The sequence below is a fragment of the Meriones unguiculatus genome, chromosome 3 (assembly GCF_030254825.1).
Source record: "Meriones unguiculatus strain TT.TT164.6M chromosome 3, Bangor_MerUng_6.1, whole genome shotgun sequence".
Lineage (NCBI taxonomy): Eukaryota > Metazoa > Chordata > Mammalia > Rodentia > Muridae > Meriones > Meriones unguiculatus.
Genome location: NC_083351.1, coordinates 67,132,370 through 67,149,114, shown reverse-complemented (window position 1 = coordinate 67,149,114; position 16,745 = coordinate 67,132,370). Strand labels below are relative to the sequence as shown.

Below are 16,745 nucleotides of genomic sequence, written 5' to 3'. Positions count from 1 at the left end.
TCAAAGTAGGTTAAAGTTTTTTCAAAAAGAAGTATATTTTCAGCATCCAAACAGTTAATTATATAAGATTTACTCATTTAACATTTGACACATTCTCTTTTATCTTCCATAGAGATGTATTTTTATTAGATTATGTATTAACCTAATATTATCGTTTCTTTTCCTTTTTTATTTTATGAGAACCATAATTTATTTAAGTATGTTTTAATCGACATATGCTATGAATTTTTTTTTTCTGACAAAACTCTTTATGTAGTCCTAGATGTCCTAGAACTCAGGATGGAGATTAGTTTTGGTCTGGAACTTGCAGAAATCTGCCTGCTTCCACCAGGTGAGTTCAGGGATTAAAGGCATCAACACACTAAGGTGGTTCATTTATTGTTTTTAATTTATTTAAAAGAAGCCAAAACCATTCAATGGAAAAAAAGATAGCATCTTCAACAAATGGTGCTGGTCTAACTGAATGTCTACGTATAGAAAAATGCAAATAGATCCACACTTATCGCCCTGCACAAAACTAAAGTCCAAGTGGATTAAAGACCTCAACATAAAACCAGACACATTAAATTGGTTAGAAGAAAAAGTGGGGAAAACCCTAGAACTCATTGGTACAGGAGAAAACTTCCTGAACAGAACACCATCAGCACAGGCTTTAAGAGCAACAATCAATAAATGGAACCTCATGAAACTGAAAAGCTTCTGTAAAGCAAAGGACACCACCCTCAAAACAAAACGACTGCTTACAGATTGGGAAAGAATCTTCACCAACCCTTTTTCTGACAGAGGGTTAATATCCAGTATATATAAAGAACTAAAGAAGCTGAAAAGCAGCAAACCAAGTAATCCAATTAAAAAATGGGGAACAGTGCTAAACAGAGAATTCTCTGTAGAGGAATATCGAATGGCAGAGAAACACTTAAAGAAATGCTCAATGTCATTTGCCATCAGGGAAATGCAAATCAAATCGACCCTGAGATTTCACCTTACCCCTCAGAATGGCCAAGATAAAAAACTCGAGTGACAACACATGCTGGAGAGGTTGTGGAGAAAGGGGAAGCCTCCTCCACTGCTGGTGGGAATGTAAACTTGTGCAACCACTCTGGAAATCAATCTGGTGCTTTCTCAGACAAGTAGGAACAGTGCTTCCTCAAGATCCAGCCATACCACTCCTAGGCATATATCCTAAAGAGGCTCAAGTACACAATAAGGACATTTGCTCAACCATGTTTGTAGCAGCTTTATTTGTAATAGCCAGAGCTGGAAACAACCCAGATGCCCCTCAACTGAAGAATGGATACAGAAATTGTGGTACATCTACATAATGGGATATTACTCAGCAATGAAAAATAAGGAAGTCATGAAATTTGCAGGTAAATAGTGGCACCTAGAAAGGATCATCCTGAGTGAGCTGTCCCAGAAGCAGAAAAACACACACTGTATATATCACTCATATAGACATGTAATATAATATAAACCTACTAAAATCTGTACATTTAAAGAAACTAATTAAGAGAGAGGACCCTGAATAAAATGCTCAATCCCCATTCCAAAAGGCAAAGAGGAAGGACATCAGAAGAAGAAGAAAACAGGAAACAAGCTAGAAACCCGCCACGGAGGGCCTCTGAAAGGCTCTGCCCTGCAGACTATCAAAGCAGGTGCTGAGACTTATGACCAACTTTTGGGCAGTGTGCACGGAATCTTATGTAAGAAGTGGGAAATAGTAAGATCTGGAGAGGACAGGAACTCCACAAGGAGAACAACAGAACCAGAAATCTGAGCACAGGGGTCTTCCCAGAGACTCATACTCCAACCAAGTACCGTGTATGGAGATAACCTAGAACTCCTGCACAGACATAGCCCATGGCAGTTTAGTGTCCAAGTGGGTTACATAGTAATGGGAAGAGGGACTGCCTCTGACATAATCTGATTGGCCTGCTTTTTGATCACTTCTCCCTGAGGGGGGAGCAGCCTTACCAAGCCACAGAAGATGACAATGCAGCCACTCCTGATGAGACCTAATTGACTAGGGTCAGAAGGAAGGAGAGGAGGACCTCCCCTACCAGTGGACTTGGGAAAGGACATGCGTGAAGAAGGGGGTGGGAAGGAGGGGAGGAGGGAGGGGCTTATGAGGGTATATAAAGTGAATAAAGTGTAATTAATAAAAAATAAATAAAGAAAAAGAAAAAGAAAGAGTCTTAGAGATTCATAGTCTAAGTGACAGTAGCCCCTCCCAATCCATAGGCAACACTGATAAATAAATAAGTAAATAAATAAATAAATAAAAGGCAAAGGAAGAAGATGCCATCTCAACCACAGAACATCTCCAGATCCTGTAACTTCAGCAGTGTGTCTCAAAGAGTATCATGGAATAAGAAACACTGATTTCTGGGCTATCCCAGCCATCTACTCTTAGGTATCACCGTGCTCTTTATTATGGGATAAGAAAGATTCCCAAATTTCAATGGCAGGTTTCCAAATCTACAGATCACCTAGTCACTGTAACTCTCCTGGAAATTCTACAGCTTACATATTCTTACAGCAGGAGGTGATTACAAATTAACTTTGAAAATGGAGTCTGCATCCCTCTCCATACCTGAACTCCCCTTTTACGGACACGGAAGAGTAACTGAAGTTATAGACTCAGAGAACTAGAATGACAAGACCTTTGCTAGAAGCTTCTGAAATATACTCCCTAACAATTAAGGTGAAAACATTTTCTTTCTTTGGAAGAACAAACCCACAAAAAGCAAAGCTGTACAAGTTCTTGCTCTCTGATGATATGGTTAAAATTATATCAAATATATCTGCACCCCTTATTCACATGTGACTTCTTCATAAATATAGCCCTTGAAATTTTAAGAAATTTAATTTGTATGAAAGGAAGGACTACCATGGAATACAGGACATAAATCAGAAGAGTTGAGTAACAATAATATACTGAGTCATTACTCAAATGTAGAAAAAATTTTGAATTGGGGTTCTCTGAGTTATGATGGGGCAAAATTTTCTAAAATCTAACAGAGAACAGGAAGTGATCAAATTTTAAACATCTCCAGAGTGAAGGCAGGTTAGGAAGCAAATGCCAAAAAAAGCAAGACAAAAGAAAAAAACAAAACAGATTTTATTCAGAAAAATTGGAGCTGGAGCAATCCTAATAACGTAAGAGGAGAAGGGGGAGTTGCCTGATGCTCCTGGCACCATGCCTTCCTACTGTGTCCTCAAACTGTGAGCCAAAATAAGCCTTTACTTCCTTAAGCTAACTTTACCGAGTACTTTTGGCACAGGGACAAAAGAAGAGTAAATAAAACACCCTCTTCTGGCCTCCATTCTCTTGTTATCCTTTTCATAAGTTTCTGTTGCCCAGAATAACCCGAGAAACAGGACAAATACTGTTTATGAGAGCTGGGTTGTCTTTTAAAAAATTTTATGGAAGCTACAAATGAATTTCTGATTTTAAGTCTCTGATTTTAATATTAATCCATGAAGGCAGCTAGCATACTGTTGTCTGCACATGAGCCCCCACACACATACACAGAATCATATTCCTGTTTCTCTCAGACCAGTTCTGATTCACATTGCAAAACTTCAAAAGAAAACTCGTTCTCCATAATCCCACTGCATCCTTTGTGTGAGTTGAATCTTATAACACTCACCTTCTCACTCAGTAAGTAAAAAGAAATAGAGTCATGACTGTAAGTACCAAATCCTTATTCACAGGTTTTAATAGAAGCTTTGTCATTCTTTGTCTGAATGATATGAACAAGTTATTAAAACTTGTGTGTTTCCTGTTTTAAATATTATATGTTTATTTAGCCATTTTTTAGACAACTCTAACTTGTCCTTAACTCATTACATACCTAAGGATGACCTTGAACTTTTAATTTTTCTCCTTCCACCTTCCAAATCCTGGGGTCAGAAGCAGTCAACAGCAAACCCAATTACCTTTCTTTAAATTATATAATAGTGGAAAGGCTGGTGAGACATCTCAGTGGGTAAGGGTCTTGATACCATAGCTGAGGACCTGAGTTCAATTCCTAGGACACACATGATGAAAGGAGATAACAGACTCCCACCCACAAGTGGTCTTCTAATCATCACACATACATTATGTCACATGTACACACAAATGCACACACAGAGAAGGGGAAGGAAGAGAGGAAGGGAGAAAAATAAATAAATACAATAGAATTATGTATGTATGTATATTGCTTCATCAAGAGGAGGGGAAGCAAATACTATGCAGATATGGACTCTGGTCTGAGACTAGTTGATTTTGGAGACCGGGTTTCCCAGTTACCAACGTTGGAGCTTATTCTCATGAGTAGGCAATTTAGTGAGTCAACACTCCAGCTCTAGAATCAGACTTCCTGAGTTTAAAACCTGACACAATTCACAATGTGTATTTACTCTGAGTTAATGGAAAACCTCAAGGCTCCTTCCTTGCTGGCACCTCTATCAACATCCTCTATATTTTATAGTTGTCAGTTTGTGTTCTGCCTCTGGAAGAGGCTGCTTAATACTGTAAATCAAAACTTTCAGATTGCAAAAATCCTGACCCCAAATTTGGCTCCATTGGTTACTCTCTTATAAGTTGTGCTGGGAATTTGTGTTTCAGTTGGACCATTTGTAAAATGGCATGAAATTAGAAACTGACTGCAAAATATGACTACAAGTTGCAGTGAGGGACTTCGCAGAGAATGTTTAGAACTCTGCCATGGACTGCCATATCCCCATGTGTGCTGCCTTCTCTGACCCCCTATGCGGCCACTCTTTATCTGGGTCTTTGTGTTCATGTTGGATTCAGTGTCACCTTTTTCTAGCCTGAGACAAGCTTCATCTTAGTCCTCCATCCCTTCCCTTTGTGTCAGTGTTCACCTCTCTTGGAAGCCTCTTGAGTACATTTAGTAAGTAGGGTTTTTACGTGTTTGTGATATCTAATTAGTCTCTTAAACCTGCTGGGTTGCTCTTGGCTGAAAGCAACATAAGTTTGGTTCATATTTTTTCCTTATGAGATACCTGCCAGACAGGGTTTCTCAACAATAATATTGGCAAGAGAAAGACATTGTCATCAACTTTTGTCATAAATTATATTTTGAAGACATTATTACATGTCATTTATAGAACTGGAACAAAATTATTTATTGTGTGTATCAATGTGTGTGTGTGTGTGTGTGTGTGTGTGTGTGTGTGTGTGTACTATGAAAGCAGAATAAACAGAAGGGGCCTTATTTATGGGGAGGAGAATGACCCACTAGAAAGAGAGTATGATCAGGAGAAAGGGTAGCAGGGAGGGCATAAGAGCAGCATACACTGATATTCATTGATCTAAAATGTAATTGTTAAACCTATTATTTTATATATTCACAATGAAAGAATTATTACACTGAAATAGAGTTCAAAATAGGAAAAAAAAAAAAAAGGAAAACCCCATAGGGCTTAACACTCTGTCTGCTATGGGACACTAAAAATATATATGTTTTCCTGGTCTCTGTTTGTAGCTTAGCCCAGGGGTAATGAGTAAGAAAAGACCCTCCTGCAGCATGTGCAGCATTCTGTTTCTCAATCTTCATCAGCACAGTGAGGGTAGCAGCTGAGAAAACTGTAACAGTGATCAAATGCTTGCCGTTTGGTGCACAGGCCAGAGGAGTTTCCAAAACCAATCCTATTGCCACTAAAGTGAAGATATTTAATCAACATTTGTCTATATTTATGTCAGCCTAAAAAAAAAAACTAAAACTCCTTTGCCAGGATGTCTCTGTGACACAGTTGGAGTTCTGTTCCAGTGGACAGAGTCCTTGTCATTATCCACCAAGATGCCTTTTACCAAGCTGTGCAAAGTTACTGAACATTTTAATGCTGAAAGGTCTGATTCCAGAATGTAATTATGTAGTTCTAACCAATGAAAGCAGCATCTCATTCTAGAGACTTTGAGCATCTGGATAACTTACTCTTACTCCTGGAGTACAGAAGAGCGTAACAAACACGAACTTCACCACGCCAACAGGGACTATGGTGATACTTCCCCTTCATCCAAAGAGCTCAGATCTTGCCTAGTTCTCTCAGCTATATTATTGGTAGTGGTTTGGGGGTAACTACTTCTAATCATATTACAATTATAAGACAGATAGTAATTTTGCTACTCTTATGAATCATAATGTAAATATATGTGCTCTCTGATGATCTTGGATAACCCCTGTGGATCTGTCCTTCCTAAGGGGCTGCAACCCACAAATTGAGAACCACAACTCAGGGTGAACAGTAGATAGACTTTCCAGTTTAAAATGTGTTATTTCCAGGTTCTGACTATTACGAATAAAGCTGCTACAAACATGGTTGAGCAAATGTCCTTGTTGTGTACTTGAGCATCTTTTGGATATATGCCTAGGAGTGGTATAGCTGGATCTTGAGGAAGCACTATTCCTTGTTGTCTGAGAAAGCGCCAGGTTGATTTCCAAAGTGGTTGTACAAGTTTACATTCCCACCAGCAATGGAGGAGGGTTCCCCTTTCTCCACAACCTCTACAGCATGTGTTGTCACCTTTGCCATTCTGATGGGTGTAAGGGTCATTTTGATTTGCATCTCCATGATGGCTAAGAACATTAAGCATCTCTTTAGGTGTTTCTCTGCCATTCTATATTCCTCTACAGAGAATTCTGTTTAGCTCCATATCCCATTTTTTAATTGGCTTGCTTGATTTATTGCTTTTTAACTTCTTTAGTTCTTTTTATATTCTGGATATTAGCCCTCTGTCAGATAGAGGGTTAGTGAAGATCCTTTCCCAGTCTTTGGGCTGTCGTTTTGTTCTGATGACAATGTCTTTTGCTTTACAGAAGCTTTTCAGTTTCATGAGGTCCCACTTATTGAATGTTGATTTTAGAGCCTGTGCTGTTGGTGTTCTGTTCAGGAAGTTGTCTCCTGTGCCAATGAGTTCTAGACTCTTCCCCACTGGCTCCTTTACCTCCCCCTCCCACCTTGAGGGAGGAACAGTCTTGCTAGGCCACAGAGGAGGGCATGGCAGCCAGCCCTGAAGATACCTAATAAGCTAGGGTCAGATGGAAGGTGAGGAGGACCTCCCCTAGCAGTGGACTTGAAAAGGGGCAAGGAGGAGATGAGGGAGGGAGTGTGGGCTTGGGTGGGAATGAGGGATGGGGCTACTGCTGGGATATAAAGTAAATGATGTGATTAATATAAAAAAATAAAACTGAACAAAAAAATGTTATTTATACTGGTAAAAAGGATGCTCCATTTAAGACAATATGTTTGTTTCTTAATTGAACAAAAGAAACTTTCAAAGCCAACACACAAAGATTTCTGGAGATTCTAATGCTTAGAAGTTGGTGAGGTCCTCATTAGCACAGGAGACAACTTCCTGAACAGAACACCAACAGTATAGATTCAAACTATACCCTGCCTTTCTTTGTTCTAACCCCTTGCCTCATTACAGAATAGTATTTTCTCCCATATGAATGTTTCTGCTTTCTATGCCCTGTTTTTCTTTTCCCAGAAAGGTTCTGAAATGCAGTATATTTGATTTAGAACTTCTAATGTCAGCAAAAGAAAATGAGGAGATCACTTTGAAAATTAAACTTAAAACAGACTATAAAGAGTGTTTTGTGGCAAGTAGATACATAAAAAGTGACTCCAATATACACAATTGATGTCTTAGGTAGACAGGCACTCTCAAGTTTAAAAAGCAAAGAAACTGGCCTTCAAGAAGTATTTGTTTATCTAGTAATATCCAGACATGGACAAAGGGAGTAACTTTTAATCTTACAGTTGGACCAAGTGGGAGCAAGAGATTAATTCAATTGTCATAGAGTTAGAAGGGGCTGCAGCTGGGACTTGGCCTTCATTCTCACAAAACCTTGTCCTGGCATGCACACTTAAATAGTGGCTTGCCATTTCACTCGGTCAGAGTAAAAGTTCATATTACTCATTTTCTATAACTCTGGCCTGTACCAAAGGCAAGCCTTTCCCCCAGGAAACAGCCACAGTTAGATGAATCTCCTTGCCTAGTGATTCACATGCATCCTGCTGAATTTCACACTCATATTTCTCAGGCATGAGTCTGGAGGTGTGAAGAGAGAACCCCTGGAAAAACTAGCCTGTGAAGCTTCTTGTTGAATTCCTCTCTTTATATGGTCATTTCTGCTAACTTCATCCGATGTCTCTCCAGCAGAGTATGTAAGACCTGTACTTCATAAGATTGCTTGGCATACGACATATATTTTTCAAGACGTTCTGATTCCAAACATTCTTATTTTTTTCTATCCTCTATCCTTTATATCTTCTGAACTCTCTCAGGACTCTGCTATGGAAGAATGTCTTGCTGGTCCAGGAAATCCTCAATTTCATGCAATAGAAACTTAAAAAATTACAGGCTGTCAATACACATTTATACACATATAATTCTACACATATAATTTTTTTTTTGCAAAATTAAACAAGGTTGACAACAGCCAAGTTAAACAATAGAGAATGAACACTCAAAAAAAAAAAACCTTACATATAACAAAAAAGTGTAAGGGGTGGGGAAGTAAGGTGCCTCATTTAATGTGTGTATAAAAAAAGGAAACTTAGTGAATCATGGTTTCTGGTGTTTGACAGTAGCCCCACCCGATCCATAGGCAACACTGATAAAAATAAAAGGCAAAGGAAGCAGATGCCATCTGAACTGTAGAACATCTCCAGATCCTGTAACGTCAGCAGTCTATCTCAAAGAGTATCATGGAATAGGAAACACTGATTTCTGAGCAGGTTAAGAAGCAAATGCCTCCCCTGGAAAAAACAAAAACAAAACAAACAAAAAACAGATCTTGTTCAGAAAAACTGGAACTGACATAATACTAATAACCCAAGAACATTCTAATCTCATACTGGCAAAAAAAGAAAATCTCTTTATTTATTCACTATAATCCGATTTGACATTCCAGCTGAATGCCAATTAACTTTGTTACAGAAGAACAAACAGGATCCCAAAATATTATGATTTTAGGTGAGTACACCTATCTGCCCACCTGTTTTCCTGTCTTCCTGATTCCAATAAAAGGGAGATCTGGGTTTGAGATCCTCAAAACTCACAAGTGTCAAATCTTACAGGATGACTTCTTTTCAAATTCTCTATCAGCCCCGAGCTGTTATACGTCTCCTGACTGTGTGCTTACTTCTGGAGACGGCCTATGGTGAGGACAATTGGTAAGACTCTTTTTTTTTTCCTCATCGACTTCCTAGAAATATGTTCTCACTTTGATGGGGATACATATTGGATCTCACTGTTTTTAGGTTTGTGTTTCACTTTTCTAAACTCTGAGGCAAGATGTAGTTTCTCAAGCCTTTGTCTTGAGACCAAATGACTGCTTGACAAGTAAAAGGATGTGTTCAAACTGATTTTTCTGCATTGATTATTTCACTATCATCAACACTGCAAGTATGAGAGGAGAGGTCGCCTTGGCCTATATTTTGGGGTTAAGCTCTGCATAGGATATAATTCATCTCTAATTCTCAATGTGGTGTGTGGAATCAGAGGACTGCATGTTGAAGACTCTCCTGGGGAGAGGGCGAACATCTTGTCTCAAATAACAAAAAAGAAATCTAATAAATTATCCACAAAAAAAAGTATATAAATTGTACCATAAAAACCCATGTCTCATCAACTCTAATATTTAGGGCTCTGTTGATAATACCTGGAGAAGATTTGTTTAAACAAAAGAAAAATGCAGAAACTTGTTAATATACCCTACTCTTCTAGCCTTGTTCCTTTATACAAGGTTCTTTGTGTGATAAATCTATTTTCTACGTTCATATCTAAAGTGAGAATGAAATATCAGATTCCAGTTCCTACAAGGAGAAAATGTTATGGAAAAGGCTTGATGACTTTTGCTCAAAAGGAAGCATTGAGTTACAGGGGGGAAACCAGGGTCCACTAGCATGTGGGAAAGGAAAATCAACCAGATGGTAATGAATCCATGGAGCATTCAAGGAAGTTTTTAAAAATTTATTTAATATTATTATTTATTACAATTTATTCACTTTGTATCCCAGCCTAGACCCCTCATCTTCTCCCAGTCCCACCAACCCTCCCTCACCTCCCCATATGCCCCTTCCCTAGTCTCCTGCTAGGGGAGGCCTTCCTCCCCTTCTATATGACCCTAGCCTCTCAGGTCTCATTAGTGCTGGCTGCACCATCTTCCTCTGTGGCCTGGCAAGGCTGCATCCCCCAGGGGGAGGTGATTAAAGAGCCAGACACTGAGTTCATGTCAGAGACAGCCCCAGCCCCCCTGACTAGGCCACCCACTTGGAAATGGGGCAGCATGTAGGCTTCATCTGAGCAGGAGATCTAGGTCTTTTCCATTCATAGTCCTTGGTTGGAATACAGTCTCTGCAGGACCCCCTGGGCCCTGGATTTTTGGCCTTGTTTGTCTCCTTGTGGAGCTCCTGTCCCCTCCAGGTCTTTCTATCTCCCCCTTTTTCCATAAGGTTCACTGCACTCTGCCCAAAGTTTGGCTATAAATCTCAGTATCTCCCTTGATGCCCTAATAGGTAAGTCTTTCAGAAGCCCCTCTGTGGAAGGTTCCTGTCCTTTTCCTACTTCTGATGTGTATGTTGTTTGCCCTTCTGTATGAGGTTTCCCCTGGGTCCTCCTTGTTGTTTAGCTTCTTTAGGACAATAGATTTTAGTATGCTTATTCTATATTATATGGCTAATATCCACTTATTAGTAAGTATATACCATACATGTCTTTCTGCTTCTGGGTTACCTCACTCAGGACGATCTTTTCTTGTTTCATCCATTTCTTGCAACTTTCAAGATTTTGTTGTTTTCAGTTGCTGAGTAGTATTCAATTAATGGGACCTCAGGAAACTGAAAATCTTCTGTAAAGGATAGGGCATTGTCAACAGAACCAAACGATATCTTACAGACTAGAAAAAAGATCTTCACAACCTACATATGACAGAGGGTTAATATCCAGAATATATAGAGAGCACAAAAAATAAACACCAACAAACCAAGTAATCCAAATAAAAAATGGGGTACAGTGCTAAACAGAGAATTCTCTGTAGAGGAATATAGAATGGCAGAGAAACACTTAAAGGAATGCTCAACGTCCTTAGCCATCAGGGAGATGCAAATCAAAACAACCCTGAGATTTCACCTTACACCCATCAGAATGGGTAAGATAAAAAAAACTCAAGGGATGACACATGCTGGTGAGGATGTGGAGAAAGGGGAACCCTCCTCTGTTGATGGTGGGAATGTAAACTTCTACAACTTCTTTGGAAATCAATCTGGAGCTCTGTCAGAAAATTAGGAATAGTGTTTCCTCAAGATCCAGCTATACCACTCCTAGGCATCGGAAAGATGCTGAACCATACACCAAGGACACCAACTGTGTTTATAGCAGTTTTGTTCATAATAGCCAGAAATTGGAAATAACCCAGATGTCTCTCAACTGAAGAATGGATACAATGGAGGGAGTTTTATCTGCCATAGAAGAAGATTTCTGTAATGAATCGGAGGATTGAGCAACACAAGAAACAAAATCAAGATGATTGGAGTTGGGAATCTAACTTTCATCAATTATAATTTTTGATGTCCCCTACTTAGGACCTAAAAACTGGTAAGCTGAAAAAAAAAAACCCACAAAAAGAAACAAACAAACAAAAACATTGAAGTGAATCAGTTGTTACTGTAAAGACAGGTTCATTTATATGGTCAAGTTAGCACATCCTTCTGCATGTTCTACTTTTAGAAGAAAGAGTTCTGGAGAATTTTTAGATAATTGTAGATGGAAAACAGAAACTTGAGTACCCCAAAGTAGATTGTGATATCACAAACTTCCATCATGGAATGAAGACAGAAAAAGATAAATTAACATTGCCAACCCAGATTCCCACTCATCTGGTGACCTCTGAACTACATTTGTTTCTCCCTGTTGGCTGTGTGTGTTGGCTAGACACACGGACTACTTTGAGAGAAATCACGTGCAGAAGGTCCTTCCTGAGTAAGGTGTTGAACTTTACAAGCATTTCCCAACAGTTGACCCAGTTGCTTTCTTTGCCTTTCTATACAAAAACAACCTGAGATTTTTACATTCATATGATTTTGTGTTTCTGTCTTTTCTACCTCTACAGGATCAATAATCTACTTTCAATAGATATTAATGTTTCTCCAATAGATGAGGCAAATAAGCTTGAAGTACAACTCACAGTTCAAAATAATGTGAAAAAATGTATGGTGGTAAGTGAATAATTGAGTGTTAACATGAGATAAACGTACTATAACAAAGAAATTTCAATGATTTATTATTTTTTCAAATATTGCTCTTTTAAGTTTTTCTATGTACATGGATTTGAAACTCAGATAAATTGTGTTGGAAATGGATGTGTTACAAATTCCATTCTAAAGGTAAAGTAATAAGATTGTGAAGGAGTTTGGTGAGTAGGGGTTAAGAGTCTTCACAAACAAACAAGATGAAAATTTAGAGGAAAAATTATTGGAAGAGTGAAAAATCACGTAAGATGGCAATGAAGCAAAGATAAAAATGACTGAGTGACAGTGACCAGGAAATGCTATTGGCCTTACATTCCTACCTCTACTCATCTCCTGACTCCACCTCATGCAGTAAAGATGGAGAGTCAAGAAGATACAGATCAGGATACTTAGGCAGATGTAAGAAATATAGGAGTGAGGTGACCTTGTGCTGTCCCTCAATGTGAGTGTTTACTTGTCTTCCCCTCCCCCAAAGCACAGATACACACTGTCTCAACCTTCATTTCTGGGTCTACTTTCTTCTTCAATTGTTCTAAACTCTTTACCTCTTGCTCAATTTCTTTAATATTTCCTACAACATTATCTCTTTTGTCTCTTAGAAAAGAGGTACCAGAAGAAGTTTTGAGGTCTGGAGATAACAGTTCAGGGTTTACAACCACTTGTAGCTCCTTCAGGGCATCCTGGGTGGCTCACAGCCCTCCAACACTCTAGTTGCAAGGCCTCTGACATCATCTTACGGTTTTTGTGGACATCAAGCACACACACATATTCTCACACATAAAATTTTTAAAATTAAATCTTTTTTAAAAAACTAAATTAAAAATATAATTACAAAGAAGGAAAAAAATTTTAAGTTGTGCCAAAAGCTATAACAGAAACACAACAGTCCCTGCTATATACACAAATAAAAATGATGCTAGAAATGCTTTTTGATCTGGTGTCCGGCAGATACTTTAAAGTTCCCACTAGTAGGTTTTTACCAGAGTAGGTTGCTTAACCCTTGCAATGGTTATATATGACCATTGACTAGAAGATTTATATCTTTTGGATGAAGAGAAACAATGCTAAAATACTAGCCAAGAATTTTTCAATCTGGGACTGTTTCTATTTGTACAAGAAACATGTTAGTTTAAGTTTGAAATGATACTTTTCACCAAGAAAATTCAAAGACCCACAACCTCATGCAAGTAACACGGGTTTCAATACTTTCATCTCACAATCACAGAAAGAAAATCAGTGTAACAAATACTCTATCACAAAGCTAGAAAGCCAAAATCAGAGAGTTGGAGTTATAACCTCTGCTGATTAGTCTTTGTCATGCTCAGTTCACCACAGCAGAGTAGAGAACCTTGAGGCTATCAACTTAAAACCCTTCTTGGTTCTTGAGAACTTTGTATCATTCCTTTTTGACTCTGATTTAGAGATCTTCAACCACAGGCTAGATGAAAACCAACTAATGTCCTGAACATAATGCAGCTCCACTATTCTTTGGGACACACACACACACAGAGGGGGGGTGAGGAGAGACCCATATATAGTTTCATTCCATTAGATGGATACATGTAATATTGAATGTAATGTTGACAACTCTAAAGAAAAAAAAAAAAAACACCTAACTTTTAAATGAGTTTTTCAGTATGCCAATAACAAAAACAAAACAAGAATCTGTTGGTTTTTTTCTTACATTGGATGGGGCAAAATTTAAGTTTGACATATAAATTCCAGAAAATATGTTAAGCATCTAGAATATCCTGATACCCAAGAGCAAATACTTAGTCCTCTCTTCCCTATATTTTCCTGTTAATTGATTATTTTGTTTAATGGTCAATCCCAGGCTGCTTTCTCTGTATTGACCCTAACCTTTTCCTGCTTTCTTTACTCAGGTGGAAGTCAGTATTGAGGACAATCCAAACATCACATTCCTTTCAGCTCATGCAACTTACACTGCTTGCATTTGTAGCTTAAACAACTACTTCTGGGACATTCAAATCTCTGGTAAGTGGCAACATTTCCTACCTACTTATGAATGTTGGATAACAGTGAATGTCAGGATGTATTAGTGCTAGAAGAAAATAAGAGAAACCAGGTTGTAATAGGAAGAAAAGAGGAAAAGTGACTGGAATATGGATGATAAACCACAATGAAAGTGAATGAGGGGACAGAAGACACTGAAACTAAGGGAAGAGAATTTACTCAGCAATTACTTTTTACATTGAATACAGTAATAAAATTAGACTATGCTAAAACCAGCAGGGGGTGTGGATGAAGCTATATGGAGTTCATGATTTAATACTTCTGCTTTCCTTCCTATAGCAAATACTGTCTTAATAGGAAAGGCAGAAGTTGTTACAACTGAGGACATATGTCCTGATGATGAAGACATATTCCCAGTAACTTCCTACACAACGACTGTTTCACATGAAATCCTTGTAACAACATGAACTAGATGACCCCCACTCCAGATCTATGTGACCAAACTACCTGCAGGGAACAGTGTTCCTTTCATGTATGCATATCTGAAGTAAAATAAAATTGGGTGAAATGAACTCTGGTAAAATATCTATGTGATAAATAAACTTCTACAACTTCACAATGAACTTTCTGAATTTTCTCCCTAAGTTACTGCTCTATCTGCCCAGATAGCCAAATGTTTCTTTAACAATGTTTTTCGAGGACACCTTCACAAAAATGACATAATAAGCATTTGAATTCTAGTGAGTGAGGTCAGAACTAGTTCTCACCACTTAGCTACATCCAATTGTCCCTCCATACTATCCAATCTATACCTTTCTTCTTTTCATCTACTGATCAGAAAAAGACTCAGAGTTTCCGATGCATTTGGATAACAAGTCATTTTTTGTGTTGTGTCGTTGACTTTCTTGCATAAGAAAAATTCAGAGTTGAGTGACAACAAAGAGTTGAGTCTTAGTATGAAACAAAGGTCTGCTGGAAGCATGTAGCCACTGAAGGTTGAAGCTTTTGGAAAATGGCCTGGCATTACTTTGTCAAATACTTTACATACATACCTGATCTTGCAGTATGTTCAAAAAATTAGAAGTGATGATAAATGATAATACTTGCACTCTCTGTTTTCCAGTCCAATATGTTCTCTCTATTGAGAATACAGTGGCACTTAACAACCATGCTTCCAAAATACTTGCCACATCTTCTTTTATATATATATATATACATTATTATTATTATTATTATTATTATTATTATTATTAGTTACATATTAGTAACTCTGTATCCCAGCTGTATCCTACTTCCTCATTCTTTCTCAAGCCCTCCCTCCCTCATCTCCTCCCTGCCTCTTTCCAAGTCCACTGATTGGGGAGGACCTCTTCCCCTTTCGTCTGGCCCTGTTTTATCAGGTATCTTCAGAACTGGCTGCTAAGTCCTCCTCTGTGGGCTAGGAGGACTGCTCCTCCCTTGGAGGGGGGGGAGGTCAAAGAGCCCACATCTTCAAAGATTCTTGTTTCCTCTCCTTCCTTCAGCCATTGCCTAGAAGAGAAAGAAATCAGGGTCCCACGAAGTACACAGAGAACTTGATAGGCTAGCTTGATATCAGATCTATAGATCTTAATCTGCACTGGCAGTGAAGACACACAGAAGCAGTAGTGTGATAAGGGTTGTGTCTGCAGCTGAAAGGTGCATAAACCAATACATATGCCAACTCACCAACCTTCACATTCACACCCCACTTCCTCCACTTCTCCCTACCGACACCTCCCCACATCCAACCTGCTTACTGCCAGAACATGTTGTATAGGGTCATAGAAATTTGGTGAAAAAATTTTCTCCAGAAGCATAAGTAGAGATAAGTATAAATATGGGTAGACAGAATCTCTATAATACCTCAGAGGCTCAACAGAAGCCCAGTACAGACTTGCTAATCTGCCAACTATAGAGAAATGAGAAAGGAAGGATTAAATAGAAAACTGTTTTCACTAGCAGAAACCTCTGGGGTTACAAAGCTAAAGAGAGAATTCTCAAAAGAGGAATATCGTATGGCAGAGAAACACTTAAAGAAATGCTCAACATCCTTAGTCATTAAAGAAATGCAAATAAAAATGAACCTGAGATTCCACCTCACACCCATCAGAATGGTTATGATAAAAACTAACGGGCTCTATCTCCCCCTTCTTTCATAACATTCCCTGCACTCTGCCCATGGCTATGAGTCTCAGCATCTGCTTTGATACCATGCTGGATAGCGTCTTTCAGAGGCCAAGTGGATACCCTAGTAAGGGGAACAGGGACTGTCTCTGACATGGACTCAGTGGATGGCTCTTTGATCACTTCCCTCTGAGTGGGGAGCAACCTTACCAGGCCAGAGAGAAAGACAATCTGGAAGGCTAAGGTCAGATGGAAGGAGAGGAGGACCTCCCCTATCAGCGGACTTGGAGAGGGGCATGGGCAGAGATGGGGGAAAGAAGGTGGGATTGGAAGGGGATGAAGGTGGGGGCTACAGC

General features: G+C 38.8%; 1 protein-coding gene across 1 annotated transcript; it reads left to right on the top strand.

Moving 5' to 3' along the window:
* The first annotated feature begins 9,100 nt into the window (after nt 1-9,100).
* LOC110558943 (prolactin-inducible protein homolog) lies at nt 9,101-14,721 on the top strand. The gene is made up of 4 exons (XM_021654128.2): nt 9,101-9,195; nt 12,132-12,237; nt 14,154-14,265; nt 14,584-14,721. Exons 1-4 carry the CDS (start codon nt 9,101-9,103, stop codon nt 14,709-14,711), a joined length of 441 nt encoding a protein of 146 aa, XP_021509803.1. The 3' UTR covers nt 14,712-14,721.
* Nucleotides 14,722-16,745: the final 2,024 nt, after the last annotated feature.

Coding starts and splice junctions, on each gene's coding strand:
- LOC110558943 (XM_021654128.2), top strand. CDS start 9,101: ATGACTTCTTTTCAAATTCTCTATCAGCCCCGAGCTGTTATACGTCTC. Junction 12,238..14,153: donor ATGTGAAAAAATGTATGGTG/GTAAGTGAATAA, acceptor TTCTTTACTCAG/GTGGAAGTCAGTATTGAGGA. Junction 14,266..14,583: donor CTGGGACATTCAAATCTCTG/GTAAGTGGCAAC, acceptor TCCTTCCTATAG/CAAATACTGTCTTAATAGGA.